General features: G+C 29.7%; 4 protein-coding genes and 1 pseudogene across 11 annotated transcripts in view; 3 read left to right on the plus strand and 2 right to left on the minus strand.

Moving 5' to 3' along the window:
* The window catches only part of LOC132940287 (protein sprint), a 93555-nt gene extending 88159 nt beyond the window's left edge, over positions 1-5396 (plus strand). For all 8 annotated transcript variants that reach the window (XM_061007788.1, XM_061007787.1, XM_061007790.1 and 5 more), the window contains 6 exons: positions 1988-2265; positions 2634-2825; positions 3610-3741; positions 3803-4072; positions 4134-4332; positions 4418-5396. In XM_061007788.1, coding sequence (XP_060863771.1) covers positions 1988-2265; positions 2634-2825; positions 3610-3741; positions 3803-4072; positions 4134-4332; positions 4418-4548 — 1202 coding nt within the window. In that variant the 3' untranslated portion in view covers positions 4549-5396. The remainder of the gene's footprint in view (positions 1-1987; positions 2266-2633; positions 2826-3609; positions 3742-3802; positions 4073-4133; positions 4333-4417) is intronic.
* Positions 5397-8495: 3099 nt separating this feature from the next.
* LOC132940075 (52 kDa repressor of the inhibitor of the protein kinase-like) lies at positions 8496-9188 on the minus strand. The gene has a single exon (XM_061007488.1). It carries the CDS (start codon positions 9186-9188, stop codon positions 8496-8498), a length of 693 nt encoding a protein of 230 aa, XP_060863471.1.
* A 782-nt stretch (positions 9189-9970) lies between these two features.
* Positions 9971-12694, plus strand: LOC132941181 (uncharacterized). Its single transcript, XM_061009120.1, has 2 exons — positions 9971-10205; positions 11523-12694. Exons 1-2 carry the CDS (start codon positions 10049-10051, stop codon positions 12242-12244), a joined length of 879 nt encoding a protein of 292 aa, XP_060865103.1. The 5' UTR covers positions 9971-10048; the 3' UTR covers positions 12245-12694.
* Positions 10164-14452, minus strand: LOC132941180 (uncharacterized). Its single transcript, XM_061009119.1, has 2 exons — positions 14135-14452; positions 10164-11255 (listed from the first exon to the last, which is right to left on the minus strand). The coding sequence occupies exons 1-2, from the start codon at positions 14446-14448 to the stop codon at positions 10370-10372; spliced, it is 1200 nt and encodes a 399-aa protein (XP_060865102.1). The 5' UTR covers positions 14449-14452; the 3' UTR covers positions 10164-10369.
* Positions 14453-18985: 4533 nt separating this feature from the next.
* Positions 18986-23232, plus strand: LOC132940076 (ATP synthase subunit b, mitochondrial-like; annotated as a pseudogene).
* Positions 23233-23606: the final 374 nt, after the last annotated feature.

The raw sequence follows: 23606 nt of genomic DNA on the forward strand, positions 1-23606 counted from the left end.
TTATACAGTCGAGTCGAGTGCGCAATATAATATGTCTCCAAAATAACGGCTCGTAAAAGTCAAGATCATTTTTTTCAACGCACCTATATTTATAACGACTATGAAGAAAACGGACGTTTATATAATTTTTTTCGCCGCGTAAGATTATTGGTAATTACTCGTTTTTCGAGAAACAAGGTTGTACGTGGGTGGTTTATAATATTGTAATATTTGTAGCAGAAGTACCTAACCCGCAGAAGTATAATATTATATAATATTTAATATACTTTTACGAAGGTCTTGTATAGAATGTACAGGTGTTGTATTAGAAACCCGCAACGGAGGTAGTCCACATGTTTATTTCTATCTTGTCACTGAAAGAAAAAAACGACGAAAGAATTATTTGTGCGCCCCACGCCTCAACCGTGACATCGATTTTAAAAATGAAAAGCATTTTTAATCGACGGCATAATTGTATACCAATAAAAATCAATCTTAATTTATATTTTGTCATAAAAATACTCGAATAGTATACAACCTATTTTCGTCATTTAGATGTATTGTGCAACAGGTCGACTCGTGGTTCCTACGTTGAATGTAGTAGCCCATATGCGCCACGAGTGTTACTGACATGTGAGCCCAAAATAAAATATTAACATTTCATGCTGATTTATAGCCCATGACAACGTTGCCGTCAGTTATCGTTAAAGAAAAATTCGAAAAAAGTTAATAATTTCCGAAAAACAATCGTCTAGTGTTGATAGAATCGTTCTGTAGGACTTTATTATTACATATTTGCATAGGCTTATATATTATTAATACACTATAGTTCATTATACAAGTTCGTTAGTGAGTTTTGTTACGTTTGTACCAATATAATTACTAAATAATAGAAATATCTATAAATAAGATCCTATAATATTCCCAACTTGTAATAAAAAAAATACTCAATGCATATAGATACACATTATTTATTTTATAACTTATACCTATACAGATTACAACTATTAATGTACCTATAGGTAGGTACATATAAATATATAATTCTATATATCGTCCAATAAGTTAACATTTCAGTTTCTTCAGTTTCCGACTCATGGTTATGCTTGTGATTTATGAATGTCTTGAACTTCGTTTTTAAATTATCGGTTTTGACCTACGCATTAGTTTTTTTTTTTAACAAACCGAGAAACCAGATTTCTACTTATGTAATATTTAAAATAACAAAAACTAATCAAGATTGTTTTTTACTTAAATTACCTAGGTAGTTATATTAAATTCCATTTTTATTTAGTACCTATATAGACCATAGTACCCACTCGTGCGTTGATGCAACTGATACAAAAATTACATACCTGTATAGTTCATAATCTATATCTACAAGTACCTATATCAGAAATCATAACATTATATTTATCGATTAAGATTTTACAATTTCGATTGGCTCGAGAAAACATGAAATAATATTTTAGATTTTATAGTTGCCCAATAAATTGTGACGTTGCACGATCGTTCAATTGTTTTTTATCGGGTGCGCAAATGTGTTGTTGCTATAAATTGATTCAGAGAAAAATTGTTTGCACCGCCTACGTTGGACTATAATATATAGGCTGGTGATTGGTATTTTTTTAATATCTCTCATTCTCATACCTACTTGGAGAGTTACGTGTTACGACGTAATGTATATTATTATTATTATTATTCTGTATACGAATATTCCGTTCGATTTTCCCACTATAAAATCGAACGACCCGACAACTTAGTGTCGTCCAGCTGAGACGAGCAGACCATACCGTATACCAGTGTTTCTCAACCTTTTTACTGTGGCGACCCAAATTTTTGAATTTCAATTTTTTAGCGATCCCCTTACGTATATTTTTTTTCTTATATACTCGCATGGAATATATAGATTTTTATTAATAATCATTAGTTAAAGTACTGTGCATTGCACACAACGTAAACCTATACGGCGTAAAGTATTAACTGTGGTGTTTACGTTATTCTGTAGCAGTCCCACGAATCCAAGCACTGGCACGAAGCCGCTTGATGGCCCAAACCGGCACTGGTTCTTCGACCCGCGAGTACGCTCTACAGCTGGCCGCGGACAAGACCACCGTGTTTGCCCGGTCCATCGACAATTTCGTGTGCTGCACGGTCGAGTCCAAGGAGACCAACCCGTCGGTGGTGATGAGAAACGTGCGGCAGTTCATGTCGGGCATGAAGAACTACCTGTTGAAACACGGCGAAAAGGAATTCCAAAAAGTGGTGGAAAAGGAGCGGAGCCAGGTACTATATTTTACACTTTGTAATTTGATATTCTATAAAATATGTCATGTATGATAAAACTGGCAGGTAGGTGGTATTCACTATTTATTTACTCTTATGTTTGACGGGGGCGGGGGACTTGGAAGCAGTTTAAGCCGTATAACGTAATTATTTCGTTAATTTGGGCTGTGTATCTTATCTACATGAATAAAACAACCATAGTTAACCGAACGTAGTGTTCTTAAATTGGTCATTGAAATAAAGAAATCGCACTCACGTGTCCTACGTGTTTATAAAAACACGCACTATAACGTTCGACTACCTTTTTTTTTTTTATTGTTATTATTATTATCATAAATTATTTTTTAATTACCTCATGCCGTCCACAGTTGAAACCTACCGAATTCTTGAACCTTGACGTGATCCTGGAAGGCGTGATGAACAGGCTGGTGCTCAGGGAACTCCGGGAACACGTTTACAGCCTTCTGGTCGACGAGTACGTCAATAACGGCTCGATCCCGTCCATGGTCGAAAACATACACTACGCCAAGTCTAAGAGTATTCAAGACTTTGCTGTCCGAGTAAGTATATTTACGAATTAGCCGTTAATTATAATAATTAGGTCATTAAAATATAAAGCCACCTGTTGCATGGCCATGATCGAGGTTTGGGGAAATCGATGCGCACTAAAAATACAATGTGATATGGCATTATGGCACTTATAAAATCAAAGCTAGGTATTACAAATTGAATACCTACATAGTTATTATGATTGTAGACTCTGAACGACGAATGTAATAGATTTCTCATAAAAAGCTCATGCTGTAACCAAAAAATCTAAAAGATATTCTGAATTATTAATAGTAATATAAATTACTTTAATAGCAATATTATCATAAAATATACTTAGTAATATAGGCTGACAGATCTGAGTTTTCATTAAGAATCGTTTTGGTAGAGATACAATGCTTTTATATCATTAAATTTCAATTCAACACATCCGTTATAGTGACCCACTCGACACCTACTATAGTAGCAGGGCGATGATCGCTTTTTTTACTATAACTGTATACTAAGATTAATGAAAAACAGTAGTAATACTTATGAATTTTTGGGTTGTTACTTTCTTACTTTTTGAAAAAAAAAATAATATATTATTGAATTGGATTCTATTATTATTTCTATAGATTGAACATACTTTTCAATCAAATATCTACTCAAAATTATAGGTCTAACACAACATATAATCATTAGATATAATTACAAAAAAATAATTTCAACAGTTATGTACTTACTTTATGTATACTGTATCAAAATAAGTCAGCTAAACTGTAAAATGTGTTAATAATTTTTATGTTATTATAGGAAAGTTTAATACCACCCAATGAGAACGATTTGAAGAAAATATCGGAATGTTTCAAACGTCTCCAAGATGCATTTCTGCCATTGGAAAAACTGGAACATCTGTTATCAGCCATTGCTTTAATATTTAATGCTGTAAGATAATTTATAAACCTTTGTATCTACCATTTTAATCCAATCAAATTAAATTGTTCAGGTTAAAATGCAAAACCGAAATGCAGATGCATGTCTAGGCGCTGATGACTTCCTACCACTGCTTGTATGGGTGCTTGTTCAATGCAACGTCCTTACAGCTGAACTGGAGGCAGAATACATGTGGGGACTGTTGCACCCGTCATTGATCCCTGGCGAGGGAGGATACTATCTGACTGCACTGTGCGGGGCTGTGCATGTTTTGAAGAGCTACAAGTCGTCCATGGAAGCAAATACTATTAATGGCGTGAAGACATTGGGCTCCGACAATACAGTATGTAACACCAAAATTGTCCGCTTTTTACAAAAACATTTACTCATTTATATTTCTCTAGTTGAGTTATGACCCACTGAATGAACTCAAATCTGTTCTCAAAGTTGTTGTACCCGATGAAACCAATGGATCGCTGTTGACTAAGACATTACCTGTTAGACCACACATGACTACACGTGACGTCTGCAAAATCATTGCACATAAACTGCGCATAACCAATCCACAAGATTATTCTCTGTTCAAATTAATTGATGGTCAAGGTAACAATAATTAAGAATAAAAGTTGTTTAGTTACTATTATTTTGTTAGTCATCTTGATAATATATAATAATATTTTGTTTACAGAATTTTTGTTATCTGAAACCGATTGTCCACAAGACATTAAAAGTTCTACAACAGCCTGTGGCAATCATTGTCTATTTGCGTATAAACGAATTGATGCAAAAATAGCTTGGCCCCATTCACCTTCTCCCTAAGCCATAAAACTAGATTTAAAAAAAAAAAAATTGATTATTATTGTTTATTTATTTTTGTGTTTGTTTTCTTTATATATTTTTTGAGAATATTTTATACTATTGTATAACATTTTTCTTTGTGATTAGACTTTTAACCTGTGAACAATATCTTGCGCCGACCATTATCCTAAATGCTAGTCATAAAATTTGTGTGTAAGTCTGCGTAAACTTAAACATGTAAATAATGTAGTGAACACAGAATAACACACATTATTATAATAATCATAAGTATATTATTATTTAGACATTATGTTCTTTTTTGATCATGTCTAAAACGTTTTTTTTAAATTATTTTAATATTTATAAAACCTTTTTTTTCAAAGATATTTTATTATTTGTATGTTTTTTAAACTTACTTAGTTTATAAAAAAAAAATATTTCGGCTCAATGACTGATAAGCTTGATACTTTGTATTTATGCTAAAAAAAATAATTTTTTTATTGTATGTGTACAATCTACTAAAAATGACATAAGATCTGAAAATTTATTATTTTTTTTTTTTGGTTTTTATACTTCAACTAACTGCATCTAAAATATATTTTTTACTTTAAATATTTTAAAAATTATTTGTATTTTAATATGTAAACTAATCCCATTCATTTGATATTATATAATGTTAAAATATTAACAACATTAATGTAAAAATTAGTTAACGGTTGCGTTGTCATCTCGTTTTTATGTTGTAAAATATTTAATCATATAATATTCTTATGTAGTTAACAAATAATTGGTATTAATGACTTCTCAAAGTGAAGCAATTGGTTTTTATTTTTTGCATACAATGCTATTATTATAATTTTTCATTTAATCATGTGGTGATTTTTATTGCGTTCTTAGCGTAATGTAAAACCATATAAAGGAACATAAATTTTTCTTATTTCTAACCAACAAAAATGTTTTCATTCATGACAAAACACTATGGATCTGGATAATATAACGACAACCTTAAAATACAATACACAAAATAATAAATATACAACAATCAACAATGATACAGCCATTCTGACAATGAATGGTTTAGTCATATTTATTATTTATCCCTGGAAATGAAATTATATTAAGTATATTAAGTATCGTAATTATTCATTTATTAAAGTGATATTACACAATATTAAATATTTAAACTTTAAAGTCATTCAGTATGTTGATACTTACTTCAGTGTTTGATATGAATAGTATTAGTAAATATCGGGTACTTTGTTGAAAATGAGGAAATGATATTTAGAAGCAAAATTCAAGTGATAACACTGGTTGTATCGGTGGAAAAAAGGACACAGTGCGTTCGATATTAAAAGCTATGATAACAACAAATATTTAATTTTAAATTTTGAGCGATTACCAGAATCATAATTCTGGGGTAACAAATAATAGTTATCTATAAATAATTTGCATTAGGTTTATTTTGCTAATATCCGTAATTCCATACTTTTGAATACAGCTAATTTTATGTACCTACCTCTACAATTTCAGTATTGTTAATATTTAAAGTTTAAACACAAATTATTATTTTTAAATTAAAATTAAAATATAGAACTGCACTTGTTAGGGCAAGTACTGGTTTAAAATACATTTTTTATTTTTCATACTTTTTGCACTCTTGTGAAAAAATAATTCAAAGTGTTAAACTAGTTATCAAGTAAACCGACCTTCTTATTCATAATTTAGCTAAACTCATCTAAATTTAATTTAATTAGTTTACTAATATAGTACCTACTTTTTGGGAATGGCCAAAGTACTACACATAGCCTTTAGTATACGCCTATGATTTCACTATCATTTACGGTCGACGGTCCTATGCCCTATGGTATGTTCTAGAATCTAGATATTTATAAAGGTATATAACAATAATGTATTATGAAAAACATATTATACAGTTTTATTTTTAGATTCTGAGCGGAATGCGATGAATGTATTGATTTTACAACAATGTGTGTTTTTTAATAATTTTTTTTTATATTTGTATCTCTCATCAGCTTTTTGAATAGTAAAAATGCTTGGATTTTGTTCAACAGCATCTTTTCTGATAGGAAAGTGAATCTAAGTAATTCTCAGTGGTTTTCAAAAGCATAGGGAAAAACAAATTAGTGTAACTCTGAAACAAATGACCGTAGATACATGACATTTTGACTGAATGTTTATATTAGCATTTTATAAACACCATAACATTTTCAAAATATTTTAACTTGTTTTGAGCTGTTAATGGACATTTTCATTTTTCAATTTTAGATTCTGAGCGGAGTGAGGAAGCTAGTGGTTTTACTATGGTGTTTTTTTTTTTTTTTTTATCTCGGGTAAAAAATTTCTACCAGAAGGAGTGCTTCGATTTCAAACATATAGTACCTTATCTTTTAGCGAATTGGATCAAGATGGTACTTTAGAGAGGTCATTTTCGACTTTCTCAATAGTTATTTAATGTTACGGGAAAAACTACCGACAAATTACGAAAAACCGCTAAAAATGGGGTTTTAATTTCTAACGCGTTGTTTATCACTGTAGCAATGAATAAAAAATAAATGCTTTTAAAAAATTAATTGTGCCTATGTATTTTTAATATTTTTCAACTGCTATTTTAACAATATATCAGGAGCCTTGCATTAAATTTTCACGCTTTTTTACCCAACAAATACAATTTTATTGATATTTATTGAAAAAAAAAACTAAAAAAATTGAAAACTGACAATGCCTGTAAACAGCTCAAAAAGAGTCAACATATTTTCAAAATTTGATGGTGTGTAGAAAATGAAAATAAAAACATTCAGTAAAATGTTCATGTATCCACAGTTATTCGTTTTTGAATAACAATAAAATAACGTAACCGCTACATAAGAAATCGAGTGAATATCAAATGTTGTAAAAATATGAATTTCAAACACTCATAAAAATGTAATTTCATTTCATTGTAGACATTTTTTTTTGATGAAGGTAGATAAAATTCTGAATAATCTTGTATTACTTCAAATTTTAGATTTAAAAAGAAAAATGTTTAATTTGCTTATTTTTGTGATTTTTCCGTATTTTGTCAAGATTTGAACTTTAAATGCTTATAAATAAAAATCGTAACTAAGAATTTTTAATATTTTTCAAATGTCATTGTAACAATATAGTAGGAGCCTTGAATTAAATTTTCAAGCTTTACAAACAAATAAAGTTTTATTGACATTCATAGAAAAAAAGACCAACAAAATTGGAAACACAAAATGTTCCTTAACAGTTCAAAACAAATCAAAATATTTTGAAACATTTAACGTGTATAGAAAATGCAAATATAAACAACCAGTGAAAATTTCATGTATATACGTTCATTTGTTGTAGAGCTCCACCAAAACCCAAAATCGATTTTCTTGAAAACAGATTTTGCGTAAAAATTCCCGTTTTTCCTTAATTTTTATATTTTATGTAGTTTTCCAAGCGCTTTTGAAAACTATTGGGAATTTTAAAATTTGACCTCCTGTATGCACCAACAATATTCACTTTCCCGTCTAACAAGATTCTGAAGTATCTACTTAAAAATCGAAACATTATTTCGACTACTTGTTATGACAGACAAGGCCGTAACTGGCAAAAAATTTCGGGGGGGGGTCCAACATTTTTTTAAATATAGATACTAAACACTTCATTTTTACGTTAAAAATATAAAATTGTATTATTATCATTATTAAAAACATATTAGGTCATTATTATAATATTCAATTTACATAAACATGATAGTTGATTGTTTATATACATATATAGACTATTTAACTATTATTCACATTACAAAAGCACAAATCAAAAAAAAGATAAAATATAAAATAGGTACAATTTTTTCAATATTAAATTTACAAAATAATTATTAATTTATAGTCTATAAGCATGCAATATGTCGACTATTTTATTATAAAATAAACTATTTTACTAATATACAATTTTTATATTAGTAAAATAGCTCTATCTTTTTGAAGTGCAAATTTATTCAGGACGTCTTCGGGATCCACTTTAATATTTCTATGAACACTTAATAATGCTAAGCCATTTAAACGGTTTTGTCCAATAGCGTTTCGCAAAAATGTTTCCGTCCGTTTCAGCGTTGAGAACGTTCTCTCGGGTGTTGCAGTTGAAACTGGTAATGCAGCTAAAACTTTTAATAAAAAGTATATACACGGAAACAAATCAGAATTACAATTGTTTAATGCTTCAACGGCTGTACTAGGACGATCGTCCTGAGAATGTGAGATCCATTTCCTATTCCATAGTTTAATTTCTGTTTGCAATAAATCCATATCTATATAGTCAGAATATAAATTAAAATCTGAGGCTGATATTGCAGCTTTATAACACATTTTTGGTATTAATAAATATAAAGAAGACAAAACTGTTTTGTGTTTTGAAAATCTATCTTTTAGTTGTTGAATAAAATCGTCATAAAAAGGAATAGCAATAGCTATACGGAAATATTCTTCTGTAGAGTTAACATTAACGTTATTTCTATTTTTTTGACGTCCAACTAGTCTTGGCATTTTTATCTGATCCTCTCCGTCTATCAACTTTAACATATTTGTTGCCTTTTCAAATATTTCTTTAAATGTTTGGTTTATTATTGATTCACATGTCTTCAACTTCATTCAAAACAGTTTCGACAAATGTCACTGCTTCACTTAAATCACATGTTACTGATTGTAATGATTTACATAAAGGTAATGTTAATGAAAATAGTGTGTTAGCTGTCACTAAACTAATAACAAATTCACTAGTTGTTATGCTATGATATAGATTTAGTGCTTTTGATGACAGACAGACTGACAGACAGACAGACTTCTAAGACAGACAAAATATATTAAAAAAACCAAAACCTAAAATGCAGATTGACAAACCGTCTACGCTTAGAATCGTTTTTCTTATACAATGAAATTTTATTGAATTCGAGTTTAATACAATCCATTATAGGTACATTGACCCACTTGTAACCTACTGTATAGCAGAGCGACATCCACTTTACCCGCTTTGTTTTTTAAAGTTAATTTTACTTCTGATTGCACTAGATAAAATGAATGCAGTTTAAAAACGAAAAAAAATGAAAATAATAAGTACTTTTAAAACAATTAAGGATGCCTATGAATAACTTAAAATGCAAAAACAAAGTAAGTGAAATACTGATTTCAATGTTAAAAACAAAGAATTCGAAAAACTAATTGTCCACAACATTTCGATTTCTTTCTAACGCTATGTCCTAGCTGGTGCGTGCACGCACCGCAAATCGCAGTGCGGCGAACGCATGCGATTTCTAATAATAACAAACATTCAGAAATAGATCGGTCTGTCCTAATTGCCGACGCATGCGTTGAATTCACGATATCGCAACGCAGTCGCAGGTTTGAAATACAAAATAGTTTGTTTTTCGCCGCATACGATATGCGTCGTCGCAACCAATAGTATATTTGTTTTGATTACTTAATTTGTTTTTTATTAATTAATCACATTTCTTATGGCTATGTCGTACACAGATATTGAAAAAACAGAAATGTTGATTTCTGAAATCCAAAAACACACTGTTTTGTGGAATAAAAAAAATAAGAAATATAGAGATAGGCTCATAACAGGCAAGGCATGGGCAGAAGTGTCAAAAGTCACAGGAATAACTGGTAAGTATATAATTTAACTTTTTTCAAACTTAATTTAATACAATGAACCTATAAAATATATATTATGTATACATTTTTTATAATATAATTTTGTCAATGAAATAAAAAATGAATAATAATCAGTGTTGGTCTTGTCTTTGTTATAAAATAAAAATAGTTTGAAATTATATTTTGTTATGCTTAAAATATTGTACAAATGTATTTCTTATCTCTACAACGGATTGAGATGTTCTATTAGTAAATCTGCCGCCTCGAATACTATCCAAATAATTTGTACTTGATATTTCATTTTCAGTTTCTATAGTTTTTAAATCCACCTGATTTTTTTCAAGATCAATAATCACATTATGCAAAATACAAATAGCTTTGACGATATGGTCAGCATTTTCGATTTTCGTTTCAATTGATTTTTGCAGAATACGAAATTTTGATGCCGCTATGCCAAATGCGCATTCAACTGTCATTCTAGCTCTGGATAATCTATAATTATAATACGATTTGTCCTCGTCACCTAATTGTTTTTTCGGAAATGGTCTTAACAAATGTTCTCGCAAAGGAAAAGCTTCATCACCTATAAATACAAACGGTGCCATATTTGTTGTATTCGGAAGTAATTTCGTGTTAGGCACTTTTAATGTTCCTTTTTCAATATGATGGTATATTTTTGAATTATGTAAAACACCACCATCACTATCCTTACCATATGCTCCAATATCAATCATCATAAATCGGTAGTTGGCATCAACAATAGCCAATAGAACGATTGAAAAAAATTGTTTGTAGTTATAATACATACTGCCAGAGTTATTTTGACATTTTACTCGTATATGCTTTCCATCAATGCTACCTATACAGTTCGGAAAGTTCCACTTATTGTAAAATGCATCTGCAGTATTTTCAAAATCTGTAATAGATGGTCTTCGCATGTGTACGTGACGTAGTATAGTCCAAATTGCCTGACAAACTTCAATAACAATATAACTAACACTGGTTTTTGAAACTCTGAAACTCATAGCAATTTGTCTGAACGCAATTCCAGTGGCTAGATATCTATGAAATAAAATATTTAACTATGATTACAGTTTATTACGATTATATTTTCGTAATATATACATAAATGTGGTTATAAAAATTAATAATAAATATAATAATAATAATATTATGTTCAACGACAACACGAAATATTTCAATAGCATGAATTTGCATTTAATTTGAGTTTTTTTCCTGCTTATTACACGTATTTAAAAAAAAAATTTAATTGTAACTCTTTTTAGTTATTATAAAGTTATTTAGTATACTATATGTTAATTTATATAGGCAATGAAGCAAAAAAAAGGTGGAGAAACTTAAGAGATCAGTTCAAAAAAGAACTTAAAAAAGTAAAAAAACCGAAATCAGGATCGTCACAAGATGGCCTAGAAAAATATCACGGGAAATGGTCGTATTTTGTGTCTATGCAATTTTTGAAAGAAGTCGAGACTCCTAGAAATACGTCGGGTACATTTTCCGATGATTGTGACGAGGATACTGAGTTAGGACATTTAGACGAACAAAAATCAGATTCAAACGAAGATCAAGAAAATGAGGACGATCTCGACAAGGAAATGACACATAGTTTTGAAGTTATGGATCCATTATTACCTCAAACTGAAGCACAGACTAACTTCACACAATCTGGAAGAAATTCGCCTATTTCTGAGTTAAACATCTCAACAATTAAATCGAGTGGACAAAAAAAAATGAAAAAACAACAGGATGAAATGTGTTTTGAACAACAATTACTACAACTTGAAAAAACAAAAATTGAAGCTTTTATAGACTCATCAAAGAATGCAGTAAAAGATGACGAGCACATGTATTTTTTAAAATCCATTCATCCTTATTTCGGTAACATGACTCCACTACAAAAATTGAGAGTAAGGATACAAATCCAAGAAGTGATTATGAGAGAATTATCTACACCATCATCTCAACCTATGAATAACAATTTAACTTATCCTTATCAAACATTTCCAATACATGTGCAACCTATACAATAATCACAACCTATGCCATTCCAACCTATTAATCATCCTATGCAGTCTTTAGCGACAGAACAGACTTTATCATTACAATCAGATCATCCACCAAATTATAATTAATTAGTTTTTAATAATATGGTAATATTATTAATATGTTTTAAATACTTTTTATTTACATACCTAAATTATTACTTAATGTTCATGAGTTTCACAAACAGTATTATTCTTTTTTTTTATATTATTTATTAGATACCTACCTACAGTAATAATTATTTTTGATTTTTAAATACATAGGTGAGCTACCTATATCTGTCGAGGTATTAAACTATTTAAAGTAACATATTTTTTATTTTATATTATCAAATGATATTATATTTAATAACTACCAAGGTAGGTAGATTTTTTATTTTGACTTTTATAAAAGCAGATTATTAATATGATTTTAATGTTTTCAATAAAATAACCATTTTTAAGATACCATTCAATGATATGTGTATATTTATGAAGGTAATTTTTTTTTCTGTCATCACCTTTTAGGACAGTAAAAATCATTAGATTTTCTGCAACAGTATCTTTTCTGGAAGGAAATTGAATTTAATTGGTACTTTAGGGGTCAAAAGTAGAGATGGAGAATTTACGTAAAAAAAAATATCGGTAAATTTACCAATAATGTGGTAAAAATGGTAAAATAGCTAAATCTTAGAGCCATTGTTATTTTTTACTATTAGACATTAGTAAATACGATTTGTATTAGGTACTAATGTTGTATACCTACTTGTTAAATCTAGTTCTTTCTAATAATAACAATAATTAACAAAAAATTTATCTGAAATTATATATAATTTATATATAATAAATTGTTCTGTATTAGACATTAGTAATTAGTACATTTTATGAAATATGAATACTTAATTATTCATATTACAATTAATAAATAATTTAAATTAAACTTAGCTATCAAAATTTACATAACCTTTATTTCTTTTTAAGTCAAAACATTTATATTTAAACTTAACTTTTGTATTAATAATAGTATATTATCAATATCACATTATCTGCCTTCTTGGTATCTGAGATCTGCCTATATAAAATGTTTCCTAATTACCTACTGATATTTAATGTTCTAGTATATAGTAGGGGTGACAGAATATTGATACTATAGTCTATAAAAAACTATATAAACAATAACAAGTATATCAATATTACAAATGATTATATCACAGTATCAGTTGATAAAAAAGATATCTCTTTACGATTCAGGCTAGGCGTTTTTGATTTCATTTGATTAGAGGGGCCACACAACATTTTTTTTGGTAAAAAATAATTTTCCGGTAAAAAAAATTGGTAAAATTTACGGTAAATTTTTTTACCAGTAAAAATTTACTTGGTAAATTTACAGCACTTACATCTCTAGTCAAAAGGGTCATTTCCCAGTAGTTTTCAAAAGCGCAGTGAAAAACAAAAGAAAAATTAAGAAAAAACGGAATTATTTTGTAGTTAAAAATTTATAAAATGTTCAAATTTTATAGCTAAGAATTTAAAATTTAAAACAATGTTCCACGTAAATAGGTTATAATATATAAATTACTTTATACACAATAATATCATCAAATATACTTTGTAATATCATAGGTAGACTGCAGACTGACCGTCTTCGCTCAGAATCGTTTTTCTTATACAATACAATTATCATTGAATTCAAATTTAACAATAACCATTACAGTAACCCACTATTGTAACCTACTGTACAGCAGAGCGACAACCATTTGCCCATCTTTTTTTTTATTAGAGTTACACCAAAAACTAAAATCGACTAAAATTAATCTTCTATAGAAGTACTTAATTTGATTACCATAATCATGAGAATGTCAATAATTTGACATCAGCTGTTGCCTATGTAATATTTACCTAATAGTAATCAACAGTCGTTCTTCAACAGAGATTGGATCTTGAAAATTTGTGTACTCTCTTTGACAAAGTGGTGTTATATGTTGAGCAATGTAGTCAAATGTGTCTGTAGTCATTCTAGTGTATGCACGAAACATTATTTTATCTCTTCGTAATTGTGGATACAGTTGATGGAATTCTCCAAATATAAATCGATCTTTATAAATCACATTTGGAGAAGATCTCTTGGACTTTTTCCTCATTTTAAGTAATTTATACTTCAGATAAATATTTTCTATTAAGAGTAAGCTTCGTTGATCTTGAATTAACGACATAATAGTAAATTACAGTTATATTCACAAACAGAAATCTGAGTATTAATTAACTTGACACGTTGATAACACTATACGTCTTCTCAGCACGATATTTCAGTTGTAACTAAGTATAAATCGTAAGCGTTTTCTCGCGTATTTGAATGCGTTAATTTTGCTATGCTCGCGGGAACTAGAATCAGGTGCGGCGCGGTCAAATATCGCACCGTCTACTCGCATTGCGTGCACGCACCAGCTAGGACATAGAGTGTGTAAAAAGTGTGCGTCCGGGTTACGTTGCGAGCTCCGTGTACCAGGGTCTCACACGCTACTCGCTGCCGTTCTTCGATTTCGGTGCCAGTGATTGCGACCGACGGCGGCGGCATTATAGAGGCTCTCTAGTGTTGTAGCCACTCGTTCGGCGGCCATCACGACTACAGCATACGCTCCTGGTACATGTGCTCCGAACGGCCTCCGTCATGATTTCTATAACGTCCCCGCGACGTTCCTACAACGTCCCAGCAACGTTCCTACAACGTCCCAGCAACGTTCCTACAACGTCAACTAATGAAACAACCGAGTAAAATACAAACCATCACGCCGTGACTCACGCGTCGTTTTCAGCAAATTTCTATCGTCCAAATTACGCTCATTACGATAACTGACAAGTCAACTATAGATAAATTTCAAATAAAATTTAAAAGTGGGTAAAGCGTAGGAGGGGACGTGTTAAATTTGACATTATGATGAATATTGTCAAAATACTTTAAAAAAATCGTGCCTAAGTATTTTTTTATTACTTTCTTAATTTTTAATCAAGTAAGTATGGTGATATTGAAATGAAAAAAGTCTGAATTTTGAAAATTTCAAGAATTTGTGTTAAAGAGGAAAATAATATAATGATAAGACGGAGGTGGGTAATTTAGTTAGCTATAATATAAAATATTAATGAGAGGGATTTGATACCACTTGAATTCATAAAAACAACGGCGTGAACAGTCCCAAAATCAGTGTTCGGATTAGATAAGTACTTTTTTATCTTTTTTTTTTTTTTCTGTTTATAACCGACGGCGCCGCGGGAACTTGCCGCCATCGTTTATTATACTTAAAATGATGTACAATTTATGTATAATGTTTTACACCTGTTTTTATTGGGTCCTCTGAGGGCGCACATTTAAATTAGTTTTACATGTTATCAGATAAGATACATTTTGGCTGAAGGCCTGCTGTTTGCATTGTGGGTTCTCGACCCGGCTTCGCTGCCCGCCGGTCTTGTCTTCTCGTTCTGGTGATTCTCGGCCCGGATTGATAGTCGGCCGGCTTCTACTCGCTCGTCGCTCTGAGTGGTGCACACAGCACTAGTACACAGTGGTGCTGCTCGGAACAGTTCTGTAAAAACTACATTTCAAATAAAACCATATTTGAATATGTTCAAGACTCAAGTTCAAATTTTGACAAAATGTATCCAATTAAAAATTCAAAAATTATTTTGTAGTTAAAATGTATAAAATGTTCAACTATTATAGCTAAGGATTGAAAATTTAAAAGAAGTTTCCATACGTAAGTAGTTAATTCTGTAATTCTGTAAAATCCAGACTGATGAACCATCCCCGCTCAGAATCGTTTTTCTTATTCAATGATATTATTATATCATTGAATTCAAATTTAATACAATCCATTATACATTGTCCCGCTTGTAACCTACTGTACACCAGAGCGACATCCACTTACCCGCTTTTTTAAATATTTATAAAATATTTATAGTTCAAATTTGGACAAAATCACATATTAAATAACCAAGAATAACGATTTTAGTTATTTTTTTGTAATTTTACAATATTAATTCAACTTACTGGCTACCGTATTAATAATAAAAGTAATAAATAATAACAAAATACACATAATATAAAATATCCTAGACTGACAAACTGTTTCCGCACAGAATCGTTTTTCGTAAACAATGATATTATTTCATTGAATTCAAATTTAATCCCATCCATTAGATTTCATAAATATGCCCTCTAACCAGTGAATGAACACCAATTATATTTTAAAAAGTGGTTATATTTCTGAAGGAGCTGTGAAGTACAGTGAATCTGCCTTTGTCAGGAGTCAACAATGATTCACACATATAGCTGATTCTCAATTTCGCATTTTTATTTAATAGTTTATGACAATGTGGCTTATATGACAAAATATAATTCAATATGATATGATTATTATGATATCCTATCATAAGAACTATAATATTATCTGCAACCAATAATGACAAACCTTATAATACAAATAAAAATATATTTTGTATTAAAGTTTCGTGAGTAGAATCTATATAAATGTGTGAACTGAGGTGAGTCACCCTATGGCGACCTGTATGGGTCGAAAAACAAAGCTACAAATCCTCCCCAAGTCTCAGGAATCTATTGGTATAACTTTTATTCAAAACGTTCCAGTAGTTTATGAGTCTGTAGGAAGAAACATTAATTCTTGTTGTATATATAGACATGTTTACCTGTGCGTGATATTATATTATCTACTCCTGGACCGTGATTTTCAATTGCAGCACCCGTACTTCCTTTGACTTTCAAAATATCCGCTATTTTAAGGATGATATCATTTGGTGTAGTCATACCTTTCAATTTTCAGGCATATACGGAATAAAGTAGCTATAAAACAAATATAGCAATAATATCTATTAATAATCTACAGGTATGTAGGTAATTATAATATAATGAGTCTTTTTATATTAAAACAAGATTCAACTTAACTATATTGTCTCTAATATTTCAAGAGTTAAATTTCAAAATTAAAATAATAAATCACCTATATGGCTAATTAAATTCATAATATTATTAAAATTGTTAATTTATCTATTCAGCACATTGTAAATATTGAGTGCTATATTTTTAGTATTTTGTCATGGTTGGGGGATGAGGCGTTATTTATTTATCAGTAGGGCCTCGGACCTCGGGGTAGGAACAATATTTTTACCAATTACCAGTACACCCAGAGGGTCAGTCGATAACTACGATTACCCGTACAATTTAAATCGATAACATTTCTCTTTTTGTTCTCTAAAACTATCTTGGTAGGTCTGTAAAACCGTATAAATGACAAACTTCAAACGGTTGTAAATTATATCATTAAAACAAAAAAGTTTCCTTTATTTTACATTCGTTTTCTTCAGTATGCAAAAATATATATTTTGATCACAGAAAGAAAATTAAAAAAAAAAAATTGCCTAGTAGAGTACCTTGTTTTAATCTCTTTATCTAGTCATCTAAACCACGGACAGTGGTGTCATTCATAGGAGGCAAAGTGAGCACAGTTTCCACTGTATTATTGTAAAACTAGCTACTTTTTTGGGCTGGTTGTTGATAAGAAAACATAACTAAGTATAATATTTCTAATTTTAAGGAAAAATAATATTGTTCTAGAAAATTATTTTCACAATAATTATAATTAATATTTTTTTAGTTCAAATATATTATAGACACGTAAGTCTTCTAATACAATGGAAATTCTAAAAACAAAATGATAACTCTTAAATTTATCCATGATTTTGAAAAAACCTCCATAATAATAGAAGATATTTGAAATGCTTCGATTTTTTTTAATTACGTTTTAGCTGTCATGTATAATATTGTAATTTAATTATTTGTTCCACCCCTCTAGGTTCTATAGTCCAGAAAAATATATAATAACGCCATTGTAGTAGGTAGATTCCATAATTATTTAGCTCCCTTGCGTCTTTTTTGCTGTAAAATGTAAGGCTACTTTTGCCTCAGGTACATATTATAATGTTATTCAAGATTATAAATATATCGAGATAAAAAATATAAGTGGAAATTAGCTTGCGTGAAAAACTATCTGATTTTTTTATTCAATTATAACATGAGCTGGTCAATACTTTTACCTCCACCTTTTAAAAACTGAAATGACACCACTGAGCACGCACTAAGTTGGAATACATCTCACAGGGTCATATTATCGCTTATATAGGCACTGTACCTAGTGCCCGCAAACAAATTGGGACCAAGACATTTTTAATAATAGTTGTAATTTAATTGAAAAAATTATTTGTGCTCCATATTTTGGAGAAAGCGCTTATCCCCCCCTCCAAATAACTTAATCCGAGCCTGCATCTAGTACGTGGTCCATAGAGATATTAGGTATAATTATGTGATCAAAAAGAGATAGGAGTAATTTAATTTATAATTAAAAAATAATATATAGCTACACGTACTTATCTTTCACAATTGTTATGTTTGACTTCAACTTTTTGTGGTGCAAAATGTTCTTTTTAAATATGCTCATCGTTGGTACTTTTCTGATTGAGCTTAGCACAGCTTGAGATTTGTTGAACATCGAATTCCAGAACGTCATATTCAATCGATTGAAAAATGTAAAGATTTCACTCTTTTTATAAACAAACAAAATATATTGATTCACAGCGGACTATATAGATATCAATACAATAATGATGTAACCAAATAAACTGTAAATTATTTACTTTTAAATTGTATTATAATTTCATGAAAACAAAATTGTTCTCTTGGTTCATATGTTCTGGCTGCTGGTATCATTACATATTTGCGAAGTAAAAAATGATGGTGGTGACGAAGAGGCCGAATGGACTAAGGCGTCAATTGTGACTCGCACCGACGCTGGTTATGTAATATTAGTTGTAAAAGTTAAATTGACGGATTAACAGAAAGCATTAAAAACCATAACACGGATGTGTTTGGAGTACTTAAAATTAAAAACATATAATTCAAGCAAAACGGGCATATTCATACGTAAATTATAATACTACGATGCGTACAATCTCAGAATTACGGTACAAAAATCATACAAACCGGCAGTCGCTGGCACTAATGAATCAATTATTGTGCCGAGGTTCCCAAAATCTTATGGCCCACCTCAACCGAATCCGTTTAAAGGTCCTGAACGTGATCTGGTGAACTTTCCAAGAATGGTGAGGTTAGAAGATCCACCGAAAACTAGATATTTGTTCGTGCCCGAAAAATGGTTTGAAGTCTTTTACGAAAAGACTGGAGTCACAGGTAATGATACAAAACGTTACCCCATTACCTAGATGGTGTACATTTTTTCCTATAGTATTTTTGCATACTCATAACTTCCCAGACATCATTTTGTAATGATAATAACGTTATACTTTATAGGTCCATATATTTTTGCTGCTGGTATCACAACATAATATGTACCTACCTATTAAGTAAAGAAATACGGGTGGTTGAACATGAGTTCCCCTATGTATTAGCTACAATATTAGTTTGTTTTATGTTGGATGGAAAAAATTCGAAGCATCTTTAGCTGATTTCCTTGATAAAGAAATTGATTGTAATTATTTTTATTAAATTCTTGAATGTTAATAACTAACCCACTGTGCAATAATGTGTACTATAAACATACAAGGTATGTTTCCATATAACATGCAACATGAATTTGCATGTTGAATTTGCGTTTATGTGGTGTCCCTGATACTGCTAATGTCCGGTGTTTGCAACCTAATCATCAACGTTTTAAATCTGTTACTTTCTAACATACCTGCAACTGCAATATAGTGTTTATAACAAAAAGTTATATTTGGGTTACATTGTTACTACCTATCGGCTATCCTAATCTTATTAACAACAAGTGAATAATGAACGATATTTAAAGCAAATGGAAATCGGTGATTTTCTGTCTTTACTATCACACGAGTACATTATGTATCATGTATGACTTGTATGAGTATGACTAAATAAGTAGGTAACTGATTTTTTAACTAAGTTAAGTTACTTTTATTTTCTAACCAACATAATACATGTTGTCTAAAACTGTCTTATGACGTAACACATCAAATAGTATGCATACGGACATTACTCTTATAAATAATTTATTTGATACCCCTTATATATTTAAATACTTATATAGGTAAGTAGGTAGGTAGGTGAGCATATAAAAACGTAAATATTTTAAACGATAAAAAAGGTTTTATTTTATCTGATTAAAATAAAATACAATAATTAATAATTTTACAACTCAAGATTGATAAAATATAAGAAGTATATTACATATTTTTATTAAAGACTTAAAGTAATGAAAAAAATACAAATTTATGCTTTAAAATTAGTTATGTATTATTAGTATAATAGATATACACACCACGACTACATAAATAATTAATACAACTTAAAGATTAATTTCAAACTGTATGACATAAACTAATAATAACTGCAGAATAATTTGATAATTTTGCAATTAAACATTTATATTTTATATCAACTATATTGACACAATACATATCAGAAATGTTGTTTGTATTTACAATGTACATACCAACTATAATCGATGAAATTGGTTTATTAATTGGTTAGTTCTTTAGGTTCTAAATATTTTTTCACAATTAAAAATGCATCATGGTTCAATGGTTGTACTATTTGTTCTACAAAAACAAGAGAGTTATCTAACAATATAATGCATTTATCTTTTTCATTTGAAGTATTAATGGTTATATTTGAGTAATTTAAAATTAATTTTTGATAAAGTTGGGCGGTTATATCATAGAAAGGATTAGGAATATTGTGTTTTATTTCTTTATTAAAAACATAAGGGACTTCATTATGGCAATGGTCAGTATGTTGGTTGTATATATTTTGTTTTTATTTTATTCTATTGGATATTTCTTGCAAAGGATATCTTGCACATTTTACAGTTTTTTTAATTTCTTGCAAATAATTTTCATATTGAAAGGAACTAAAATTATCAAGGGGACCATGCATTTTTGTAAACATAGGTAGATGTATAAGACTATGAACATTATATGATATATAAATATATAATGTTGACCATACAAATCACCATAATCTATTACAAATTTCCTTAGAAATTTAAGAGCAATCGCATTGTATTCATAACATGTATTTAAACATAGTAAAATTCTTATTGCAAAAACCAGTAATAAAAAGTGTGAGTATAATTTTGTTTTAATTTTTCCTTTAAGTACAATTACTAATTTCAACTTTTAATTTAGTTCCTTTAATTAATAAACCCTGAGATAATACAACCGTTAAGTCTGATATAAAAGGCTTGAGGAATTCTTCAATAGACAGAGGTTTTTTGAATCCGTGATAAATCCCTATAGGAAAAACTTTGTTAGGCAGTTCTTTAAAATTTAATATTGACAGAAGTATAGGCCAAACTTTAGATTTAGAACTTTTAGCTATTGGAAGTCCATCAATATTTATACCAATTTTTAAAATATGGTCAGATATATTTATTTGAGCATTATGTTTTTCAAGAATTGGCAATAACATGTTTTCTACTCCAAAGTGAATATAAGAACCATTAGATATATTTTGTATTTCATGTACTTTAGGGGTTTTCATTAATGTTCTTACATCAGTTGGAACACACAACCCTTCAGTTTTTAGAATAAGCAATAAACTATTAACACATCTATGTGAAACATTATGCTTGACTACCCACGATCTTAATTTGTCCAAAATACTTATAGTTTCCATAATAACTTCATTATTGTCATCAGTATCCAAGCCAGACAAAGAATTAAGTAGATTTGGGTGATTTGGTAGATGAATCGATGAATGGGTGTTGGTATTATTATCAACATTATCAAAGTGTATACTATTAACAATATTTGAAGAACATGTATTACTCTCAACATTTGAGGAACTTGACTTTTCATTTAAAGTGTTGTTTTTAGATGTAATTTCATTATTTTGTTTAGTTGTAGTATGCGTCGGCGGGTGGTGACAAATATTAACTTATGGGTAAAACGAATAGAGTGTATTTTTATAGAAATCAAAACTATTTATAACTATTAATATTTTAAAATAGTATATATTAATAGTTTCGTGAAAAACTGAAACATCGATATTATGTTGCTGGTACGTATTACAAATCACAATAATGTAACAACCCTGTGACATATAATTTATAACATTGTAGGTCCGTACTATCATATAGTACCAGTTATATCGCCGGGATGAGTGTTAAATGTTTGTTTTATTTAAACAGAACAGATACATTGTATACATATTAAAAAGTTACGTTGATTGTACTACGTAAAATGTTTGTTTCTGGGATGTGTTGAAACACATCCAGTGCACACTAGTTAACTAATACGTCTTATTTGATTTAGGAATACGAAGCATCTTGTAATGATAGTCATAAAGATGAAATTGACAGTTTAACAGAAAGCATAGAAAAACAAAAAAAAAAACAGAAAAATGGAGAACTGAAGCTCAAAAATATGTAATTCAAGTAAAACGGGAGAATGTAGGTATATATATTCAGTTTGAAGCTATTTATCGTGAACGAGCTATTCAAGCGTATAACCAGGTATTACCTATATTTAATTGTAAAAAAGTATTACATTAGTATCTATAATATTTTATTTATGTAAAGGTAAAAAGACGATTGGATTCTCAATTGGATTTGGCTAACCTGACATGTACGGTAAAACACAGAATGATATGGTAAAATGGATCGTACCTAGACAATGTTCTAATGTCTATAACAAATGAACAAATAAACAAGAAATTAAAACTTTTAAAAAATGCATGATAGGACTGCAAGCATTATAGCTGCATAAGCATAAATAATGATTGCAAATCTACCATGCGTCTTTTAAAGTTTTCTTTTCTTGTGCATTTGTCATAGACATTATAACATCGTCTACGATCCAGTTTGCGTAATTCCGGACACTAGTATAGTTCAGTGTGGTATAAGCGGACTAAACCGAAATTACGAATTTTACGCCAGTTCAGCGCTCCGCTTTATATATAAGGTTTGTAATGGATATAATTTTTTAAAACATTTAATACAATGTACTTATTTATTTTATCAATTTATTGTAAATATTACCCATTCATCAAATAAATCATATATTAATAATATGTGTTAATATATAATTACAATATACCAAGGCCGTGTCTAGGTTGGAACTTTATAAAAGTGATACTTCATCCAAGTATATAGGTTTGACTATAGGTAATTTTTATTGTACTTAGAAGTATATACAATTGTTATAATATGTGTGGGGGTCGTGATGACATGGCTATTGTAAGGAGTGTGAGATAGGGGTAAGGTATATAGGAGGTGTTGTAGAATATAGTTACTACCAATATGGTTTGGAGGCGGTATGGTCTACCATGTAT

This window comes from Metopolophium dirhodum, chromosome 3 (genome assembly GCF_019925205.1).
Source record: "Metopolophium dirhodum isolate CAU chromosome 3, ASM1992520v1, whole genome shotgun sequence".
In the NCBI taxonomy this organism is placed as follows: domain Eukaryota; kingdom Metazoa; phylum Arthropoda; class Insecta; order Hemiptera; family Aphididae; genus Metopolophium; species Metopolophium dirhodum.